Source organism: Morus notabilis, unplaced genomic scaffold, assembly GCF_000414095.1.
Source record: "Morus notabilis unplaced genomic scaffold, ASM41409v2 Scaffold349, whole genome shotgun sequence".
Taxonomy (NCBI): domain Eukaryota; kingdom Viridiplantae; phylum Streptophyta; class Magnoliopsida; order Rosales; family Moraceae; genus Morus; species Morus notabilis.
In genome coordinates, this window is record NW_010363521.1 from 173585 (window position 1) to 196386 (window position 22802).

General features: G+C 39.4%; 1 protein-coding gene across 3 annotated transcripts in view; it reads left to right on the plus strand.

Moving 5' to 3' along the window:
• Positions 1-5653: 5653 nt before the first annotated feature.
• LOC21391250 (serine/threonine-protein phosphatase 2A 65 kDa regulatory subunit A beta isoform) overlaps positions 5654-22802 on the plus strand; it is a 29164-nt gene continuing 12015 nt past the window's right edge. The window contains exons 1-8 of one of the 3 annotated variants that reach the window (XM_024169743.1): positions 5654-5678; positions 5793-5884; positions 6546-7015; positions 7294-7540; positions 7778-7890; positions 8453-8532; positions 8727-8868; positions 8969-9049. In XM_024169743.1, the coding sequence (XP_024025511.1) occupies positions 6623-7015; positions 7294-7540; positions 7778-7890; positions 8453-8532; positions 8727-8868; positions 8969-9049 (1056 nt within the window). In that variant the 5' untranslated portion in view covers positions 5654-5678; positions 5793-5884; positions 6546-6622. Of the gene's footprint in view, positions 5679-5713; positions 5885-5921; positions 5964-6545; positions 7016-7293; positions 7541-7777; positions 7891-8452; positions 8533-8726; positions 8869-8968; positions 9050-22802 lie in introns of those variants that run through there. The other 2 variants (XM_010104534.2, XM_024169744.1) reach the window with 2 other exon arrangements.

The window sequence follows — 22802 nt, forward strand, 5'->3', positions numbered from 1 at the left end:
ACACTAAAAGCAAAATGAGAATTTTAGAATTATGATATTTTAAAATAAAACACTCAAGAATAATTAATTGAGAATTAATTATAAATTAAATAATGTGATTATTTAAATTTAAATTTAAATTTTAGAACACACATGTGAAGGTGTTCACATAGTGTGAACACTAGCACAGTGTGAATCCCTATAGAAGTCAGTTGCTTGCTCTCCAAGTTATCCAATTGACTTATTTGATAAGTTGTCCAATCTGAAATTCAAATTAATTTAAGTTTGACTTTAATTGGAATTTGAATTTGAGTCAAAATTGGACTGTAGGATAAATGCAGAATTTTGTCTCATTCTTTACTTGCAGTATGCGCTTAGTGGTGGCCGACCATCATGTGGATAAGGGAGAGTGGATTTTGTTTCAAAACCAAATTAGAAGTGGAAGATAATAATTAAGCTTTATCGTAGAGATAAAGATTAAACTTATTCTACAAGTCTGACTAATAGAAGTTAGAATTAAAATGTAGGATAAATGCAGAATTTTGTCTCATTCTCTACCTGCAGTATGCGCTTAGTGGTGGTCGACCATCATGTGGATAAGGGAGAGTGGATTTTGTTTCAAAACCAAATTAGAAGTGGAAGATAATTATCAAGCTTTATCTTAGAGATAAAGATTAAACTTCTTCTACGAGTCTAATTACTACTCTATAAAGAAGATATTCTAGAAAATTAGGTAACACAATTTTTGTTCTTCCTAGCATAGGTGGCCGAATTATAGAATGTGTGGAAAGGAAAAAATTTCTCTCAAATTTCACGTCATGCATGTGTTGGTGTTCGTAGAAAACTTGTGTTTATTTATTAATTCCGTTTTATTTCAGGTGTGCCCTCACATACGTCTTCGTAGATTCTAAGAATTGACAAGAAATATTAGGGTGTTCTAAACTAGCTTGCAACAAAGAATGTTTATGGTCAAAGAACTTACGTTATCGACCTAATCGTACGCTAAGTAAATAGATTAATTTTGATTAATTTATTCGTGTATAAATAATATAATCTATAAAGTATCTCAAAATTTTATAAAAATTCTTATTATACACGATCCGTTAAATATACACTTCCCCACCAAAATCATTTAAGAAACCAACACTATGTTTGGTCATTCATCACCAATTAGTAAGACCAGTTGACATACTAATGTTTGTTTGTTTATTTGTTTTTACCAATACAAATGTATTTAACTGATATGTTTACAGGCAGCAGTTCTGCCAACCCAAAGATGAGCACAGCCATTGAAGAGGGCCTGGAGGATCTCTCCTCTCATATATATATATATATATATATATATTTTTTTTTTTTTTTTCCCCTTTGTTTTTATGATTATGAGAAAAGCCAAACTTGGAAATCCCCAGTGTCAGGGACATTAAAAAATGCCGATATTATAGAATATAAAATCACATATATAAGTGAGTAAATGTGATAGAAATGAAAAACAAAGAGGAAGAAACTTTCCAGTCAATTTCATCATTTACATACATGCATACTCTCTTTGAAGATATTTATAGAATAGAAGCAAAAGAGGTTCAGAGGAAAAAAAAAAAAAACAAGGGGGCGAGCATGAAAGGATTTCGTTGGTTCCTCCCTTGACTTTCTTACAATGTTTGCCTCTCTTTCAAAAGCTTTACCATTCAGTTATTTAATCCTCATGTTTACTGAGATGTTTCAAGTCATGGAATTGGTCTAATTCAGTTAAAGCCTAAACAGAATTTCTATCTGTTTGACAATCTAAGAGCTTGTTTGGAACTTGAATTTGTACCATGGTTCGAATAATGCATATCTCACAAAAATTTAAACTTAAAAAGTTCTGCAACAATATTTCTCTCATAAAATTTAAATTTTTATACAAACTGTTGTGTGGAAAAATATGATGGACACCTGGACCAACGGCACCACGACACGTGGCTATACTTGCTTTCCGCCGAGTACTCAACCCTCGACGCTTCGTTTCCCTCAAGATTAGTTGTAGAGCCCGAAGATGAAGTCCATGATTAGGACGACGACCCCATGAGGCGTCGATGGTTGACTCCGCCTGGGTTGACACGACAAGGTCCCTCGACTACAGAAAAGATCGCTAGAAAGGGCGAGAAAGGCTAAACAGCGCTGACGACGAGGGGAACGTCCCTTTAAGACACGACGGGTTACGTGCAAAAGTAAGAGAAGTCTGACAACATTAATTGTAAGTTTACAAACCGCCCTCCCCAAGGGACAGAAAAGCATTACGGAGAGTCATAGAGCCGTAATAGAAGACTAATTGGTTGAGTGAACAGTACTAATTAGTGGGCTATGTCTAGGCCTAGAGAGGGAGAGCACTTGAGTGTTCCTACCTACGAATGAAACCCACCCAGTGAAAGAAGCCCGAGTATAAAAGAAAAAGGACCCCCAATAGGGAAAATGGCCCAGAGATTCCAGAGGAGAAAGAACAAGACAGTGAAAGAAGACCGAGTATAAAAGAAAAATGACCCCCAATAGGGAAAATGGCCCAGAGATTCCAGAGGAGAAAGAACAAGAGAGAGAGATATCATTTATTGTAAATTATAATCTCCACAAAAGAAATACAATATACACAGTAGATGTAGCTCTAATTTTATAGAGTGAACCACTATAAAATTCTTCTTGTTCATTTACATACAGTTTATTCAAACACAAAAATACTTAAATCAAACTAGAATCCACACTTTCAATAAACCCACAAGCCGATAATCTAAAGGGTAACCCCAAGGTAATCCGGCGAGTTTATTGTTGACGAAATCCAACCGTCAACACAAATCATCCGGTGTAAATCTACGAAACTAAACGAGTCTTAACCGTGTGAAAATAAAACTATCCGGTGTAAATCTACGAAACTAAACGAGTCTTAACCGTGTGAAAATAATAATTTAAGAAAATGCTAAGAAAGTCGCACAGTACTAATATTTGGAAAGACCTTTTCTGCTTCACTTTCCCAATTTCCCCAGCTAGAATTACAGTAAGAACGAGAAGAGAAGGACATTGTGTGCGTGGGCCATTAATTTGAACTTTGAAGGCAAAAACTGGAAAAATGATGATATGGGGACACATTCCCAGCGGATGGAAACTGGCCCTTATACTGCTTCTTATTGGCCGATATTTAATGGTCACATTGTGGCCTCCTAATATGACTTCAAAATATCATTCATGGAATGTGTGACGAACGAGAAGAATTGAAACTGAACTTTCTAGATACCAAGAATTTGTAGATCCCAGCAAAATCACGACAGATATTTTCTGCTAGCAAATTTTGTACAGTTTATTTATTTTGACTTAAATTACATTAATACGTGTGAATTAAGATGTAGGCCGGTATCAGTCCCACTCAATTTATTACTTCTAAGTAGTTGAAAATTTCGTAATTTTATTCTTAAGCCACCTACTCAAATTTTTTTTTTTTTTACTTATATGTATGCCCTCACTTCATATCACTTTACTCTTTTAGTTTTTTAACCTTTTATCTAATATAAATTGAGAAATAAATTTTTGATCAAAAGGTGAACACTCATTATCACCTATTGTAATATGTCTTATTAGTTTCTTTTTTTTTTCCATAGCTCTTGAAAAATATTGATTGTGATACATATTTTTCATGTTATTATTTTCTCAAAAAAGGGTATGCCCCACTGAAGTGGAAAGATTGTGTATGTATCAATGGACTAAAGTTAAACTCAATAAAAAAAACTTGACGATCTAGTGGCTAAGAATTTTTGCAATAATCAACTAGCCACAAATAGGTTGGTTGTTAAAGCATTAATGACTTGAAAAGAATGGAAAAGACACTGATAAACCAAACTGAAATGTCACGTAAAAGTATTTTGTAAGAAGGAAAGGAAGAAAAATAATGGACGTAATACGAATAATTTGATACGATAGAAAAGAAAAAAAAAAAGTATTTTAATAATTTTTATCTTATTTATTTACTTATATAGGGGATGTCAGTTATAAAATTTTGCGTTCTCCATGCTTTTATATTACGATTTAATGTGAGGTTTATATTCTACGATTATACTTTGGTGCAAAACGTCGGTTTTTATCAATTTGGTAGCTGAACTGGCCACATCACTTTTTAAGAGTGAAGAACTGAATGGAAAAATCGGTTGGTTTATTGACCAGCAACCAAGGGTAGTAATTTGTGTTTGGGTTGAGAGTTAATATTTATAGAAATGACTTTAATTTTAATACGACTTGTGACACAAGTGAGTAGAGAAATCACGACTCTAATATGACCCACCATAATACGAGTTGACACTAACACGATCCGCATAAATATGTAACCTTTATGAAATACAACCAACGATCAACCCGTAACATGCTCAACCTGAAATTAATCTGCAACTTGTCAATGACCTGCAATTTTTTACTTTAAATATACAATTTATGTACTAAAATCATATAAAAATAACATAAAACACATGTTCTAAAAATTAAACCAATTCCATACCATAACAACAATTAAGGTCTAAACATTCAAAACACATCAATCAAAACTAGAAAATAAATATATTTTTAAAATAATAGAATAATTGAGCATGTAAATTTAGTGTTACGCAGATTGGCATTAATACAACCATTTTGTTACAGGTCACTTTTGGGTTGGCACTAAAATAATCTGTGACTAATTGTTTTGACACTAATCCTTAAAAAATCATGTTATAACACATATTGTCAGTCCTACCAACAACGTTGATTTCTAGTAGTTTTTCAGGCTATAAAAACCTGCAATTCAATTCTAAAGTAAGTTTCAAAACACCAAGCGAACATTGAACTACCCACTGCTTAAGTGGATCGGTTAACCAAGTAATGTACGCGGTGCTGACCTTGTTAGTTTTCTACGAGTGGTTTGCTCAATGACGAAAAGTTAACTAATTTGAAAGTGAGGAAAAAAAAAGTAATTTCAATTTGCTTCTCTTGTGACAACATTTCTCTCTTCCATCTCCTCCAGCCTTGCAAGTTGCATGAATTAACAATGGGTTTCTAGGTTTTATTTTATTTTATTTTATTTTTAAAAAACCTTATTTCTCAATACTCTCCACTTCTATAGCTTACCTTTCTAAAACAACTCATTCTCATCCTTTCCAATTTCTCCTGATAAAAGTATCACCTTCACTCCTCTCCATTATCTGGAAATTGTAGAAAAATGCTCCTCTAACAAGAAAGAATAAAATATTTGTGCCCTTTGTTAAATACTATAAGATTTATATTCACACTTATTTCTTCCATAATGCTGCACAAAACAAAACACACTTTTTAATTTTTCTCTTTTCCTTTTCATAAATAAAAAAGTGGAATTGAAATATTATGATTTTTTAAAATATTTTAGGACTAAAAAATTACATAATGATTGATTATTATAATGATTTTACTTTTTTTTTTTCCTATTTGAAAAATAATCTGAATGATGTTCTATATTTTAACCTAATACGTAAGATTAGGTTATACACTCACCCTTCTTTTCTCTACCTTTTCGTCACCACCGAACATCTTCCAAGCCCAAAAGAAGCCCACGGGCTAGAAGGCCTTGTTCATTCGTATTATTCTTGTGGGCCTAATTGGGTTTGCAAACGTGTAATACGACAAGACTTACACTCTCGTAAACAGAGACAGCCGGCGGGAAGACAAAGGCACTGAGATCGGTAAGACCGCTTCCATTTCTCACTTTTCTTTTCTTTTCTTAATTAATATAATATAATTAAATTCATTTCGTCGCAGGAAATGTGAAATTTCTTTTACAATTTCTCTCTTTACAGTGGTTAATCGATTGGGCAATATTCAATTCTTGCATTCTGTTTGGTTGCCGAGAAAGTTGAGGAAAGCAAGGCGAAATTACACTTCATTTTTGGTGCGTGTTTCTGTTTTCGTCATGCATTCTAATCACAGAATTTGGAGAAGAATTCAATTCAAATGAGCTAATTAATGAGGTGTTCTACTATTGTTTCTGAATCTTCTTAGATCCTATATAAATACGGCAATTTAAATACTAATTTTTTTATTCACGATTTATCTGCTCCCAAATGCACATATATAAATATGTATTTTGGAATAATTTATACAGTTCTTGGTACTTCTTCTATTGTCATTTTGGGCTAGTTTGATATTTGAGGTCCGATCTAGGGCTTTTCTCAGTTAGTTTGCGTTGTTTCCTGGGAAATTGTAGTAATAATATCGTTTAGGGAAATTCGTGGAATTATATTGTAGACTGTGGTGGAATTATATTGTAGACTGTGGTCGAATTTACGGTTTAGGGGTTCTATAATCTTGTTTTCGTGCTTTTCTAACACATTCTCAGCAATGAAGTGTGGATCATCTTATCATTATGGTTCTAAAATTTTTATGAGTTTTTTGTGTTTGGTTTCTATTTCATTGCCTTTTTCCCCCTTTTGATTATAATGAAGGCCTAGTCTTTTCTTATGTGATTGTTTATTTAGTTTACCAGTTTATAATTTATTTTCCAGATGACATTTTTTTCTGGGCATTGATGAATTACATGTGACAATATGTAGTAACCAACACGCAACAGTTCTTCTGACGTTTTTCACCCTAATGTTTTCTGAAGATCTGGGATACATTTTGAGTGAGGATGTCTTCAGTTGACGACCCGCTCTATCCAATAGCTGTTCTCATTGATGAGCTGAAAAATGACGACATCCAGCTGCGCTTGAACTCGATTCGGAGGCTATCAACAATTGCACGGGCTCTTGGGGAGGAGCGTACTCGTAAGGAATTGATCCCGTTTCTGAGTGAAAACAATGACGATGACGACGAGGTTCTCCTTGCAATGGCAGAAGAGCTGGGAGTGTTTATTCCATATGTTGGTGGAGTGGAGCATGCCCATGTTTTGCTTCCGCCTTTGGAGACCCTATGCACTGTTGAAGAAACCTGTGTGAGGGATAAAGCTGTAGAATCTTTGTGTAGAATTGGATCTCAAATGAGGGAGACTGACTTGGTTGATTGGTTTATTCCTCTTGTAAAGGTCAGAAAACTCGTTTTTACATTTATTTAATGTGTACTTTTTAACATCGTTTTCTTCGAAGAGATGGAAGGATTTTTTAGTTTTCATCATGGTTGAGGAAGGGGTATATTTAGAAGATATCATTTGAGAATAGTTGAATTGGAAAGCTAGAATAACTTTGGTCATGCATGATATGAGTATCTTGAAGTTCACAATTTATTTGCAATGTACCCTTGCACAAGTAACACGATCCACTCATTAATTCTTTATTAACTCATGATTCAACGTCCTATTTTCAGAGATTGGCTGCTGGTGAATGGTTTACTGCTCGAGTTTCTGCATGTGGGCTTTTTCACATTGCATATCCCGGTGCACCGGAGGCGCTGAAAACAGAGCTGCGATCAATATACACCCAATTGTGTACAGATGACATGCCTATGGTTAGGAGGTCTGCTGCCACAAATTTGGGGAAATTTGCAGCGACTGTTGAGCCTGCTCATTTGAAGACAGATATTATGTCAATGTTTGATGATCTTACACAAGATGGTAAGGGTTTAGCGTGGGTTCATATGAATGTTGATGACCATCTATTTTTTATTGTTTTCAATTAATTCTGTTTAATGTCTACCGATACTTTCAGATTATTTGCAATTATTGGGTTATCATTGCCTGATATATTCTTATGTGGCCCATAGTAATTCAGGAAGTGCATGTGTTTTGATATCTTACTGCAATATAATTAGCAAGGACCTCTTATGTTTTCATTATTTTTTTCATCACCAGAGCAAGATTCTGTTAGATTGCTGGCTGTTGAAAATTGTGCAGCTCTTGGAAAGTTGTTGGAACCCCAAGATTGTGTCACACATATCCTCCCAGTTATTGTTACCTTTTCGCAGGTCTGTGAGCCAATATAGATCATTTTTGCTGTTAAACTCTACAATATTAATAAATGTTGGTCAAGAATCTTCATAAAATATTCTTTCCTTGGACCTTTAATTAAAAAAAAAAAAATCTATGTAGATTCTTGGTTACCATGCATAACTTCTTGCAAATTCCTTGTTGAAGATAGGTCTGTCCATGTTGTGTCCAACTGTTACATACTTTCTTGGTCATATACAATATCACGTAGCTGTTTTAAGGAATTTTACTAGACAGCGGAATCTTGTGTGAAAACTCAGGTAATAGGTATAATGTAAGTACTAGGCAATGAATTCACTCATTTTAATATTTAGTATTTTTGCTTGAACACTTTGCGTAAGTAGCTTGAATGTAGATTGGGCTTTATATTACATATGTTAGAAATATTTTCAGAAGCAGGGGTATGGATAACTGCAATAGAAACAAATATTAGGAATTTGCAGTGACTCAATAATCTGAGTCTTGTTCAATGCATTCAATCAGATAATCTGATACTCGTTTTGCTAATTTTGTAAGCTTGTATTTGTTATATCTGAATAGGATAAGTCTTGGCGTGTTCGTTACATGGTTGCAAATCAATTGTATGAGCTTTGTGAAGCTGTGGGGCCTGAACCTACGAGGTAATAAATCTGTCTAAATTCAGACTTATTTTTAGTATAATTAAGAGCAGAAAACTATAATCTTTCATGTTTTGCCACATAATTAGAACCATCTTTTCTTTGGCTAAGCCAGATTTCCGTATCTGCTTGTGTAATGATTATGTGTTGTTCCCTAGATTGTATATTGAATGTATGATTAATTGTTTTATCCAAAGGACTGACTTGGTCCCTGCATATGTGCGATTGCTTCGCGATAACGAGGCCGAAGTGCGTATAGCATCTGCTGGCAGAGTGACAAAATTTTGCCGGATTTTAAGTCCAGACATTGCAATTCAGCATATTCTTCCTTGCGTTAAGGTGAAATGCTAATCAGAAGTTCTTAATTTGCTAATTTTCTTACCTGCCAATTAGGTGAGCTTCACTTCCAACTCTCACTGTCTTGTGACAAACCATGCAGGAACTATCAACAGATTCTTCTCAACATGTTCGCTCTGCTTTGGCTTCAGTCATAATGGGAATGGCTCCTATCTTAGGAAAGGTAAGAGTGTGGTACAGCATGCAGCGTGCTTAGCATGATCCAGGAAAGAACTTTTCTGCAATCATATTTGTAAGCAATGGAAGATATAAAAATTCTTTTATTCCTTCATAGTTTCAGAAAAATTGTACAGGGATTATATAGACTTGGTGAGGTCTAATCTAATCCCTAAAACAGAGACACAATACAAAGTCAAATATCCTCTCCTAATATCCGGATTCTCTATCTCCTAATATCCGGTCATACAGCCATACAACTATTCCACAGCTCATAGTTTCCTAATTTACCGACACTCCCCCTAAAGTTGGTGCATAGATATTGATCATGCCCAACTTGCTTACACATGAATCAAATGACTATCTCTGCAACCCTTTGGTGAAGGCGTTTGCAATTTGTTGAGTGGTTGGTAAGAATGGTACACAAATGACTCCATCTTTAAGTTTCTCCTTTATGAAGTGTTTGTCAATTTCTACATGCTTCGTACGATTATGTTGAACTGGGTTATTAGCAATACTGATAGCCGCCTTATTATCACAGAATAGTTTCATGGGTAGTTCTACAGGTTCATGGAGGTCTTCCAGCACCTTCTTCAGCCAAAGTATCTCACAAATTCCTTGAGCCATTGCCTTGTATTCTGCTTCTGCACTACTTCTGGCTACCACATTCTGTTTTTTGCTTCTCCATGTTACCAAATTTCCCCATAGAAAAAAGTACAATATCCAGAAGTGGATCTTCTGTCAGTCACAGAGCCATTGCCCAGTTTTACCTACACTTTGTTCAGATTGGTGTCCGCCTTATTCTTTGTTCAGATATAAGCTATCACCACCTTTCTTTTAGTCGTTTCTCCTCTGCATTTTTTCTTTTTTTGGGCCTGGGCTTTTGTTGTTGGAGGAATTTGGTTGGGGGGATTATTGTGTATCAGGTGTCTCTACTGTTGTCCTTAATAGAGTTATCTGCTACATGTTAGTGGACAAGGTTTGCTGCTAAAAGATGTCTTTAGTGGGGGAAAATTAGGAGAGTTTTGGTCTGCTAACTAGCTTCTCATTTATCTCAAGAGGTTGATGGCTAATTTTCCTCAAAATTGTAAATTGTTCAAATTTATGATATACGGAGTAAAAGATGAAGAAATCATGCTTATCCTTCAATATGTGAGAGTTCAGAAAGGGCCATGCCTTCAAATATATTGATAGATTTTTAGCTGACTTCTTGGTGCATGTCTCTTGATCATTGAACATTGGGCTTTTATTATCCTTTTGGAATCACCCTATCCTTTCAGTGTGATGTAAAAAAAAAAAAAAAAATTGCATTAAGAATTACAGAAATTGCTGATTTAGTGTTGTAGGTCTAGGGCAGAAAAATTGTTTATTGCTCTAATAATTCTATACAATATTTACAAGACTTTATAGGGAAAGCATACCACTGAATTAGGTATAGAAATACCTTCATTGAAGGAGATCCTTATTTCAAGGAATCTCTTTATTTTGAAAAAATAAACTACTTTCTATCTATCCCTAATTGACCGGTTTGATTGAATAACCAGGTCAAAGATCCTACTTTCCTGATTTTGACACTCCCTTCAAGTTGGTGCATAGATATCTATCATGCCCAACTTGTTAACAAGAACCTTAAAGCAAGGTTTTAAAAGGCGGGATCGAGCCTCAAGGCGTTTTGCCTTACGAGGCCAGGTGTATTGCCTTTACGAGGCGAGGCGTAAGCCTCAAGGCGCTTTGAGGCGTAAGCCTAAAAAAATGCCTGTAAAAAATTTAGAAAAAAAAATAATAGTAACAAAAACTAAATCCATACTTAATAATTATTAAAGACAAGAAATTTAACCAAACATCCACATAAAGACTAAATAATTATCAAATCCTAATATCATAAAGTTCATAATGCACTTCTAAAAGCCTAATTGCCCAACTCATCAATCATCATCACTACTAATGCATATCAAGCCACTAACCTATCCTCTTCTTTTTAGAGCTTTTTTTAGCTCTAGTACTAGTACTAGTACCTTCTCCATCCTCAAAAAGATCAATGTCAAGATTGTCAATTGCTTCATTCCTTTGAATTTCACCTTCATTTTCATTTCCAGCTATCCATTCATCATCAGATGGCAACTCATCAATGATTAAGGGATCCTCATCTTGCTAAAGTGCCTTTTTTTTTCAAATGTCGATCTTTTAGCTCCTTGTTGGACATGATGTAGACCAAGGAATTTATCTTTTGTGCATTTCTTTTCTTTGTATGAACTTTGTTGTGGGTACTCCAATTGCGTTCACATCCCGAAGGTGAACAAGTGAGACTCAAAACTCTAACTGCAAAGCTAGCCAACTCTAGGGTATCATCTCCAAATTGGGACCACCAATCATCTGAATTTAAAATTAAGATGAAAATAATTAGCCAAACAATCTAAACTGTTTTATTAGTCAAAATTAATAGGATAGTTTCTACTTACTAGGATTGCATTTCATGTATGATACTTGAGCTTGACGAAGCCCAAAAAACCCTTTCTTCTGTCGAAATTCATCTAGTTGGAGGTCGGCCTTCTCTAGATCATTTGGGTCCTTAAACATCCTATTCATGCAATGGTACAAACCAAGCTTGATCTCAGGATGGTTGGAAGGATTATCGGAGTATCGAATCCTTAGATTCAAGTAGTATGTTGCGGCATGCAAATGTTGATGCAATTGAAAATCCTACTTTTCGTCAATGATCTCCCAAATCTCCTTGTAGTCTTTCTCTTCACCTCCCAAGTTTTTAGCAATTTCCTCTTTTGCCTTGTGCATAGCCCCATATATAAATCCCAAGGGGGACATCTTTTCAGAGTCGACTAATCTCAACACCTTCACTATGGGTTGTGTAGACTTAAGAACATACCCAACAACAGTCCAAAACTGATTATCCTTCATGACTGTCTTTTTCACTTCTTTCCCATCTGGTGTCTTTGCATATGAACTAGTGTTCCATTCCTCCGATACAAACATAGATTGTAGAGGCTGCATTAGTCTATAGATGCACTCCAAAGTCAGATAGGCAGTAGCAAATCTTGTTGTAGCAGGTCGAACAAGATCCCTTTTAGTAAACTTTCTCATCAATGACAACACCCAATGGTGATTATACACATTTGCTAACTTTTTTGCTTTCACCAAAGCCTTTTTATGTTGTGGCAATTCTCCTAATTTTTCAAGTATCAAATCAATGCAATGAGCATCACAAGGAGTCCAAAATAAGTGTTTTTTTTTTCTTTTCTCCATTAGTTTTGCTCCAGTAGCCTTATAAGCACTTGCATTGTCAGTCACAACTTGAACAACAAGATCTTCCCCAACTTCTTCAACAATCTCATCAAGCATCTCAAACAATAGATTTGCATCTTTCTTTTTATCAGAGGCATCAATAGATCTCAAGAAAATAGTTCCATGAGGATTATTGACTAAAAAGTTGATCAAACCTCGATTTCTAGCATCTGACCAACCATCAGATAAAATAGAAACTCCTGTTTGTTTCCAAGTCATTTCAACATCCTCCACAAATTTTTCAGTGGTAAGTACTTCCTCCTTCAAAATCCATGTTCTAAGTTCATGCATACTTGGGGGTACAAGACCTCTACCATAGTTGCCAATTGATCTACACATATTAAAATAGGAGGGGCTCCGAGCAATATTGAAAGCAAGTGCATTTTTATAAAAAAACCTACCAATGTTGAGACATACTCGAGAACGGGCCTCTTTCTCACTTGATGTCGTTCTAAGGGAAGGTCTTTCGTTTGCTTTCTTATCATCCACATTGTTCAAAAACCTGTCCATGGGACCTCTAACTCCTCTATCACTAACCACTTGTGGCGGTTGACAAGAGTCGACAAATCCATCACTATAATAAGAGCCAACATCCACCATTTTTTTAAAATTCTGATGCGCAAACTGTTTTTCAGCAGCCCACTTGTTCATATAGTCATTAGTTTCTTTCTTCACATCATCAAGAACCTAGGACAAGGCTTTACATTCTTATGAGTGCAAGCAAGGTGTTCTTTCATTCTCTTAACACCTCCTTTAATAATTTGATTGCAAAACACACATTGGAGGTAAACATTAGTCCTTTTGTCATTTTTTGATGTAATTTCTTTTTCATATTTCCAAGCCGGATCCCGTCTCCCACTACGACAACCGCTAGCATGTTGTGGAGGTATCATCTTATTTCCTAACTTAAAAACGAAAAAAAAAACCAGAATTACAAGAGAAAAACAAACAATATAACATATAATTGAAGATTGTTAAGCCTTATCACTTGTAACACACGACCCATATATTGCTGAAGTAAAATAACACTTGTCACTTGTACCATGACCTACATATTTATGAAACTAAAGATAGCACTTGTCACTTGTAACACGACCCACATATTAGAGTAAGCCTTCAAATGAAAACTGTAACAAATGGTTTATGTTTCTCTCATAAACACAGATAAGGAAACATCAATGCATAAGAATTGTCGAATTAGAGAATTTAAATTAGGATAACTTCTGGTTATTGTTATCCAGTTAGGAGTATTTGTTTTTCAAATAAGGAGATAAAGAGATATCCTAAATCTCCATATTAGCTAGTATTTATCTCTTAAGTTAGGATTTATCTATTTACTAGAATTATGGGATTCAATGACAAGAGTGTTGTCATGCTTACCTATAAATACTAGTAGTCTTTTATCAAACGTATAATAAGAAAAAATATTTTTTCCCTCTCTATAAACTACATGGTATCAGAGCCTAGGGTTTCCTTCTACGTTAAACCCTAATGGTTAAAACAGCCATGACCGGAGCAAGCAAGTCGTCTTCCTCGGGAGTCATAGCAGAGAGCGTGCAATCCAAGACCATTGTCATAAACAGTGGTATGGATTTTTCCACATCGAATTCTTTCCTTCAAATTACCGTTCACAAATTAAATGGTAAAAATTACCTAGAGTGGGTTCAGTCTGTAAAACTTGCAATTGATGGCAGAGGCAAACTAGGACACCTGAATGGAGAAGTAAGCAAACCAGCCGCGGACGACCCTAACTTGAAAAATGGGTGATCGTAGAATTCACTGGTAATTGCGTGGCTTATCAACTCAATGGAGCCAGCAATTGGAAAGCCGCATCTTTTCTTACCTACTGCCAAAGACGTATGGGAAGCAGTGCGTGATATGTAACTCTGATCTGGAAAACTCCTCACAAGTCTTCGAGTTAAAATCGAAGCTATGGCGATAAAGACAAGGAGATCGGGATGGTACCGCATACTACAATGAGATGGTGACATTATGGCAAGAGTTAGACTTGTGCTATGAAGATGAATGTGACTGTCCTACTGATAGTATACGACACAAAAAAAGAGAGGAGAATGATCGAGTTTTTGTGTTCTTAGCAGGACTTAATCAGGACTTGGATGAGGTAAGAGGAAGGGTGCTGGGCAGAAAGCCTTTCCATTAGAGAGGTATTCTCGGAAGTTAGGAGGGAGGAGGCTAGGTGAAAGGTGATGTTGACTAATCAAGAACCGAGGCCCAACCTGGAAGCAGAAAACTCGGCTTTGACCTTTAGAGGACCTGATTCGGATGGAGAAAAGAAGAAAAAACCATGGTGTAATCACTGTAGAAAACCGTGGCATACAAAAGAGACATGTTAGAAACTCCATGGCAACCCCCAGAATTTCAAGAAGAAGAATGCAGGTGATAGCAAGGCATTCCCGACCATGAGTGAAGATTCTCAGAAACAACAAACCAATTCAGAGATACCCCAATTCACAAAGGAACAACTAGATCACCTGTACAAACTCCTTCAATCTCCACAATTCTCAAACCCTTCTTGTTCTTTTGCTAAAAAGGGTAATTTTCTCACTGCAGCTCTTTCTAGTATAAAATCAAATATGTCATGCCCATGAATCATTGACTCAGGAGACACATATCATATGACTGGTTCTTCAAAATTATTCTTTACCTATAAACCGTGTACAGGAAACAAAAAAATCAAAATTGCAGACGGATCCCTTTCGGCTATAGCTGGGACAGGATCAGTCATAATTTCTCCTTTCATCACACTTCATAATGTTCTTCATGTTCCCAATTTATCTTGTAACCTCCTATCCATAAGCAAAATAACTCATGATCATGAATCTCGAGCTAATTTCTATCCTTCTTATTGTGAGTTTCAAGAACTAACCTTGGGGAGGACGATTGGCAATGCTAGAGAGATTGATGGACTCTATTTCTTTGAAGGCGGATCCGAGTCTAGAAAGCTAGCACATAGTACTTGTCTTGAATCTATTTCGGTTGCTAGTAGTGATGAAATAATACTATGGCATTATAGGTTAGGCCATCCAAGTTTTCAATATTTAAAATATTTATTTCCTACTTTGTTTAGAAACAAAAATATGTCCTCATTTCAGTGTGAATTTTGTGAGTTAGCTAAACATCATCGTACCTCATTCCCATCACAGCCATATAAAGTTTCAAAACCATTCTCATTAATACACAGTGATGTCTGGGGGCCTTCACGAATCACAACACCCACTGGGAAAAAATGGTTTGTCACCTTTATAGATGACCACACAAGGGTAAGCTGGGTTTATCTACTAAAAGAAAAATTAGATGTGGAAGAAGTCTTTAAAAATTTTTATACTATGGCGTTGACACAATTTCAAACTAAAATTCAAAATTTTCATAGTGATAATGGAAAAGAGTATTTTAATAAGGTCTTAAGAAAATTTTTCTTAGAAAAAGGCATAGTTCACCAAAGCTCTTGTAATGATACCCCTCAACAAAATAGAATAGCCGAATGCAAAAATAAACATGTTTTGGAAGTAGCTAGGGCTTTACATTTCACAAATAAAGTTCCTAAATACCTTTGGGGTGAAGCTATTCTAACGGCTACATATCTCATAAACAAGATGCCCACTAGGATATTAAAATTCAAAACGCCTTTACAAGTGTTCCTAAGTTGCTATCCTACATCTAGGCTGTCATCTATGTTACCTTTAAAGATATTTGGGTGCACTGTCTTTGTCCATATTCATGATCATAGCTGGGGCAAACTTGATCCTAGGGCTAAAAAATGTGTTTTTGTAGGATATGCTTCTACTCAAAAAGGATATAAATGCTTTGATCCAATTTCAAAAAAAATGTTTGTCACCATGGATGTAACGTTTTTCGAATCCAAACCATATTTTGCTACTCATCTTCAGGGGGAGAACACAAGAGAAGATGCAAGAGAAGTTAATGATCTGTTTGAAATAGAATCAACCAATTCAATCCATTTTGTCCATCCGAATAATCCTAATAATAAGACTACAACAAACTCGGATTTACAACCTGAAAATGAGAGTGGAAATAATGCTGATTCTTTGAGCGAAACAATAGATGTTTTAAATACTGAAAACCTGGATTGCAGTAGCACAGGGAATAGAGACAAAACAAGTAATAAGAGTCCATAACTCTTGGTTTACTCGAGGAGGAAACAAAGATCAAAGGAACAAGGTCTCAATCCTCTACAAGGCCATGAGTCCAAACCAAGGGAAGAACCAAACTCATCTGAGTATCCAGGTACCAATCAACCTGATCAGTGTCAACCTGTCCAGTCCGTCTCTAATCTTAGTCCCGAGTCCTTTGATGATCTTAATGTCCTTATTGCTACTCGCAAGGGTGTACGGTCTTGTACCAAACATCCCATGTCTAACTATGTATCTTATAAAAATCTTTCTCCTTTGTTTTTTGCATTTACTTCACATATATCTTCTGTGGAAATACCAAAGAGTGTACAGGAGGCTTTACAGGTTCCTGAGTGGAGAAAGGCTATTTCTGAAGAGATGAGTGCTCTTGAGAAAAATCACACGTGAGAGGTGATGGATTTGCCGAGAGGAAGATAGTAGTAGGGTGCAAATGGGTGTTTACCATCAAGTATAACTTAGATGGATCCCTCGAAAGGTATAAGGCACGGTTGGTGGCCAAAGGTTTTACTCAAACCTACGGCATCGATTATCTCGAGACCTTCGCTCCAGTAGCAAAGTTAAATACCGTAAGGGTACTCATTTCAATTGCAGCAAACCTCGACTGGCCGCTTCAACAGTTAGATGTGAAGAATGCGTTTCTAAATGGAGAATTGGAGGAGGAAGTGTATGTGGATCCACCACCGGGATTTGACAAACACTTTGGATCCAAGGTATGTAAGCTAAAGAAATCACTTTACGGGCTCAAGTAATCAATCTCCAAGAGCTTGGTTCGAACGATTCACTCGATCTATAAAGAATCAAGGCTATGTTCAAGCTCACAGTGATCACACTATGTTCATGAAGCACTCCAATGATGGAAAGATTGCAGTTTTGATAGTATATGTGGATGATATTATTCTTACTGGGGATAATGCTACTGAAATGAATCGGCTAAAGGAAAGACTGGCTTCAGAGTTCGAGATTAAAGACTTGGGGTCTCTAAGATACTTCTTTGGAATGGAAGTGGCTCGTTCAAAAAAGGGTATTGTTGTCTGTTAGGATCCTCGTGGTTCAGTAGGAGTTTTACAACCGAATGAAGGAAAATTAACCAGAAAAAGGGTCTGGTTCCTATTATTGATATTGAAAAGAACTACAGAATGAAAGTGGAAGGGAATTCGAGGACCCCCCAAGCCTCCTACAGACTCAATGACTCTCAACCAAATTCTCGATATCTTACTCTCTCATCCTCTCCTCTATTTATTCTCAGTTTTCCCCATAATAGACTCTTGGGATCCTCACATACTCGGATCCCCAATCGTAACAACTTCCCACCAGTCCATCCTAGTTGAATCCCGAAACTACCCCAGCTCAATCCTTGCCACGTCCTGACTATCCTTCCTTCTCCTAGCATATACAAACTTAAGGGGTGGAGGCCTAACATTACCCTCCTCCTGAAGCAGCACCTTGTCCTCAAGGTTGAAAGTCGGGAACTGCTCCGTGATCGTGGCTAGGGGTTCCCACGTAGCATCCCACACTAGTAAGCCTGCCCATTAGACTAACACCTCGGGTACTTGATGTCCACCAATACTGACAGTGCGAGAATCCAAAACCGCAGCCGGTTGTACGACGAGCTCCAAGTCTTCAGTCAACTGTGCAGGAAGGGGTTGCCCCTGGTGAGGAAGACCGTGGAAAGCCTTCAGCTGGGACACGTGGAATAATCGGATGTATCTTGTCTGTCGCTGGTAAGTCAAGGCGGTAAGCCACCTGTCCCACACGCTCGAGGATTGGAAAAGGTCCATAAAGTAAGGACGGAGTTTCAAGAGCACCATGTCTCCGGGTGAAAATTGGGCCTCCCTACGGTGTTTGTCCGCAAACTTCTTCATGCGGTTCTGAGCCAGCAGGAGGTGATGCTTGAGTGCGTCCAACATCTGGTTGCGCTGCTGGAGCTGCACCTTAACCGCTTGGACTGCTGTCGAGCCATCTATGAAGCGGTATAAGGCAGGAGGGTCACCACTGTAGATCACTTGAAAGGGGGAGCGTTTAATGGAAGCGTTATACGTTGTATTGAACCAATACTCTGCCCACGGTAAGAAGGCGAGCCACTGTCGTGGTTTGTCGCACGCAAAACAACGAAGATAAGTTTCCAAACAACAGTTGGTCACTTCGGTTTGGCCATCCGTTTGTGGGTGGTACGCGGTGCTTGGGTGCAACTTTGCCCCCTGCAATTTAAACAACTCCTTCCAAAAGAGACTCATGAAAATAGAGTCTCGATCACTTACAATGGAATGGGGAAATCCATGTAGACGGACTATGTCCCAGAGGAACAAGGTGGCAACCTGTGTAGCGGAATAAGGGTGCGCCAATGGACAAAAGTGAGCGTACTTGGATAACCTATCAACGACCACAAATATGGTATCCATACCTTTGGATTTGGGAAGGCCTCCAATGAAATCCATAGATATGTCCTCCCAGATCTGCTGTGGAATGGGCAGCGGTTGCAGCAAACCTGCGGGTGATAAGGCCTCCGTTTTGGCGTGCTGGCAGGTGGAGCAACAAGAGACATAATCCTTGATAGTCTTCTTCATCCCATTCCAAAAGAAAGCCGCTGAAATCCGCTTGTAGGTACGCAAAAATCCTGAGGGGCCGCCTACCACCGAGTCATGATAATCGTGCAGGATGCGTGAGACCTAACTTGATGAGGGTGGTAACACAACACGGCCACGAAAGAATAGTAAGTCCTGGTGGAGGGAATAGCCTTCCGGGAGTGGTTGACCTTGGAGGGCTCGCTCTATGGTATCCTTGCAGTTGGCGTCGGCGCGTTGCTCCCTTAAGAGTCCCTTGGCGTTCAGCTGATGATTGATAGATAAGGCAAAAAAAGTAAGAGGAGGGTCGTTTCCCCTCCGTGATAATGCGTCTGCCACCTTGTTAGAAGCCCCTTGTTTATATTGTACTTCGAAGTCATATCCTAGTAACTTGACTGTTAGCCGGAGGTGCTCTGGTGGCAGGACTCGTTGATCCAACAAGTGCCGCAAACTTTGCTGGTCCGATTGAACTACAAAGTGCTTTCCCATGAGGTAGTGGCACCATTTCTGGACAGTGAGCACTATGGCGAGAAGTTCGCGCTCATATATCGAGGTCAGTCGAGAATTGGCCGACAATGCCTTACTAAAGTAAGCAATTGGTCTCCCGTCCTGGATAAGAACAGCCCCTACGCCTCCACCTGACGCGTCTGTCTCAAGGACAAATGACTTAGTGAAATCCGGCATGGCGAGCACTGACAGCTCTGTCATTGCTTTCTTCAAGTGGAGGAAAGCCCTTTCGGCTAAGTCTGACCAACCGAACGTTCCCTTCTTGAGTAATTCGGTCAGAGGTCGTGCTATGGACCCGTACCCCTGCACAAATCGTCTATAGTAGCCGGTAAGGCCCAGGAATCCACGAAGTTTGCGAATGTTCCGCGGGGATGGCCAAGTCAACATTGCCTTGACTTTGGAAGGATCAGCAGAAACCCCTCTTGCGGAAATCACATGGCCTAGGTATTCTACCTGTTCCCGGCCAAAAGTACACTTTTTATAATTGGCAACCAACTTCTCCTGTTGTAACACTGCCAGCACTTGTCGCAAATGGTCATAGTGGGCCTCCCAAGATTGGCTATAAACGAGAATATCATAAAAAAAAACCAAAACGAATTTACGAAGGTAAGGCCTAAATACCGAATTCATCAAAGACTGGAACGTGGCGGGAGCGTTGGTCAAACCAAAAGGCATGACGAGAAATTCGTAGTGGCCCTCGTGAGTTCGGAATGCTGTTTTCTGGACATCCCTCTCCCTGACTTTGATCTGGTGGTAACCTGTGGTTAAGTCCAGCTTGGAAAATACCTTAGCTCCCTGTAGCTCATCCAAAAGTTTGTCGATCACCGGAATTGGAAATTTGTCGGGCACCGTCAACTGATTTAGCACCCGGTAGTCCACGCAGAACCTCCAACTGCCGTCCTTCTTTTTAACCAACAGAACTGGGCTGGAATAAGGACTACAGTTAGGTCTAATTATACCTGATATTAGCATGTCCGAGACTTGCCTCTCGATTTCCGCCTTCTGTATGTGAGGGTACCTGTATGGCCTTACGTTTGGAGGGGAAGCACCGGCCTGCAGGATGATTCCGTGCTCTCTTGCCGATCGAGGGGGTAGACCTCTAGGTGTGTCAAAGACCTCGGAGAACTCATGGATGAGTCTCTCGCAATTGGCGTCCATGGGGAGTGATACCGAGTCTGGTGTTCCAGCCTCCACCGAACAAAGCTCCAATAGTACTCCTATCTCCCCTGGGCTCCACGAACGAGCCATAGCACGGAGACTCACCGGAGAGCAGCTTAAGGAAGGGTCCCCTGTCCAGCTGATCCACTCCCCATTCCTCTGAAATTTCATAGTGAACTTCGCCCAGTCGGCCCGTACTTCCCCCATCGTCTTGAGCCATGTCACCCCTAACACTAGGTCCGCACTCCCCAGTTCAAACAGAAAAAAATCCTTGATGACCCACTGCCCCTGGATGAGTACTCGTACACCACGGCAAATTCCAATATGCTGGAAACTTATCCCATTCCCCACCTGTATCTTGTGCCTGACTGATGACTCGTGGGAATAGCAAGGTTATGTACCAGGCGGGTCGAAATGAAACTGTGAGACGCCCCGCTGTCCACTAGCACGACGACTTCCAGTCCGCTGATCGTCCCTCGCAGTTTCATAGTCTTCGCAGTCGTGAACCCCCGAATAGTGTTTAGCGACAAGGCGGCGGTCTCTTCTCCCACCTCCTCATCTTCCACCGTTGCTTCCCCTTCCTCCAGGTGACCCCCCTTTCGTCCCGAGTCATCCTCGGCGGCAAGCAATACCTGTAATTGTCGGAGTTTGCAATGGTGCCCTGGATTGAATTTTTCGTCGCACCTGTAACACAACCCCCGCGCTCGTTTCTGTTGGATCTCCTTGAAGGAAAGCCGCCGGAAAGCTGGGCTACCGCTGGCCGTCGGGTTGGTCGGCCCCATCGGAGGATCTCGGACCTTCGGCGCTGGGTAGGTCTCACACGGTGTTTGGGATCGAAGTGAGCTCTCGGTGGAATCAGAATAATTAGGGTAGCCAATATAACCCGACTTACCTCCATAGTCCGAACGGGTGCCCCGACCCGCCTGAGCCCTCCGGATCCGATCCATTGCTTCCAGCCTGTCCTCCACTTGCTGAGCCAAGTCCATGGCTTCTACCAAATTCCTGGGTCGGTGCATTTTTACTTCTGCCCTTATATCATCCCTCATACCATTCAAGAAAGCACTCCTAAATACTTTCTCGGGGATTTCCTGCAAAGTCGCCGCCAGAGTCTCAAACTCCTCCCGGTACTCTGCCACTCGTCCTCCTTGCCGGATCGCCATCAGCTTTTCCGTCGGGTCTTTTTCGCGTGATCCGCTAAATCGGTGTAGGAGGGCCTCTCACAAATCCCGCCAATCCGCGAACGGTTCCTATGCGTCCAGCCACTGGAACCATCCCAAAGCTTTTCCCTCCATACAAACCGATGCCGCCAGTACCATGTCGCCCTCGTCTACGTCGTTTATGGTGAAATAATGTTCGGCCCTAGACACCCAGCCATGAGGATCTTCTCCTTGAAACAGCGGTAATTCCAATTTCTTTCCCCTGTGTTCTCCCCGTGCTCGAGGTCTCACCGGAGATCCGTAACGAGGAGGCCCGACTCTGCCTCTGACCGGTTCCCTCCGCGGGGGACTGAGCCTCCCCCGTGCTGGTCGCACCAGTTCCCGACCCGGCGGAGTGTGGCCATCCCGTGCTTGCCTTGGAGGGGATGGGTCCTCCCCGGGTCGGTGTGGCGGTGGGGGTGGAGCACGCGCCTGCCTTACCAGAAACTCTTCCAACCTCGTGATCGTCCCCTAGATCCCTTCGATCTGGGCTCCCATCGTGGCCATATTCCCCTGCATCTCACCCGTTCGCGTTCCCAGGGATTCAACCTCCCCCTGCAAACTCGGCATCAGCTCCACGCTATCCCCAATCTCCTGCAACGAATCTTGAAAGCTGTTCAACCTCCTCTCCATAGAGGCCACTCGGTCTGCCTAGTTCGCCATGGATCGTAGGGCTCTGATATCAAATTGTTAGGATCCTCGTGGTTCAGTAGGAGTTTTACAACCGAATGAAGGAAAATTAACCAAAAAAAGGGTCTGGTTCCTATTATTGATATTGGAAAGAACTACAGAATGAAAGATGGAAGGGAATTCGAGGACCCCCCAAGCCTCCTACAGACTCAATGACTCTCAACCAAATTCTCGATATC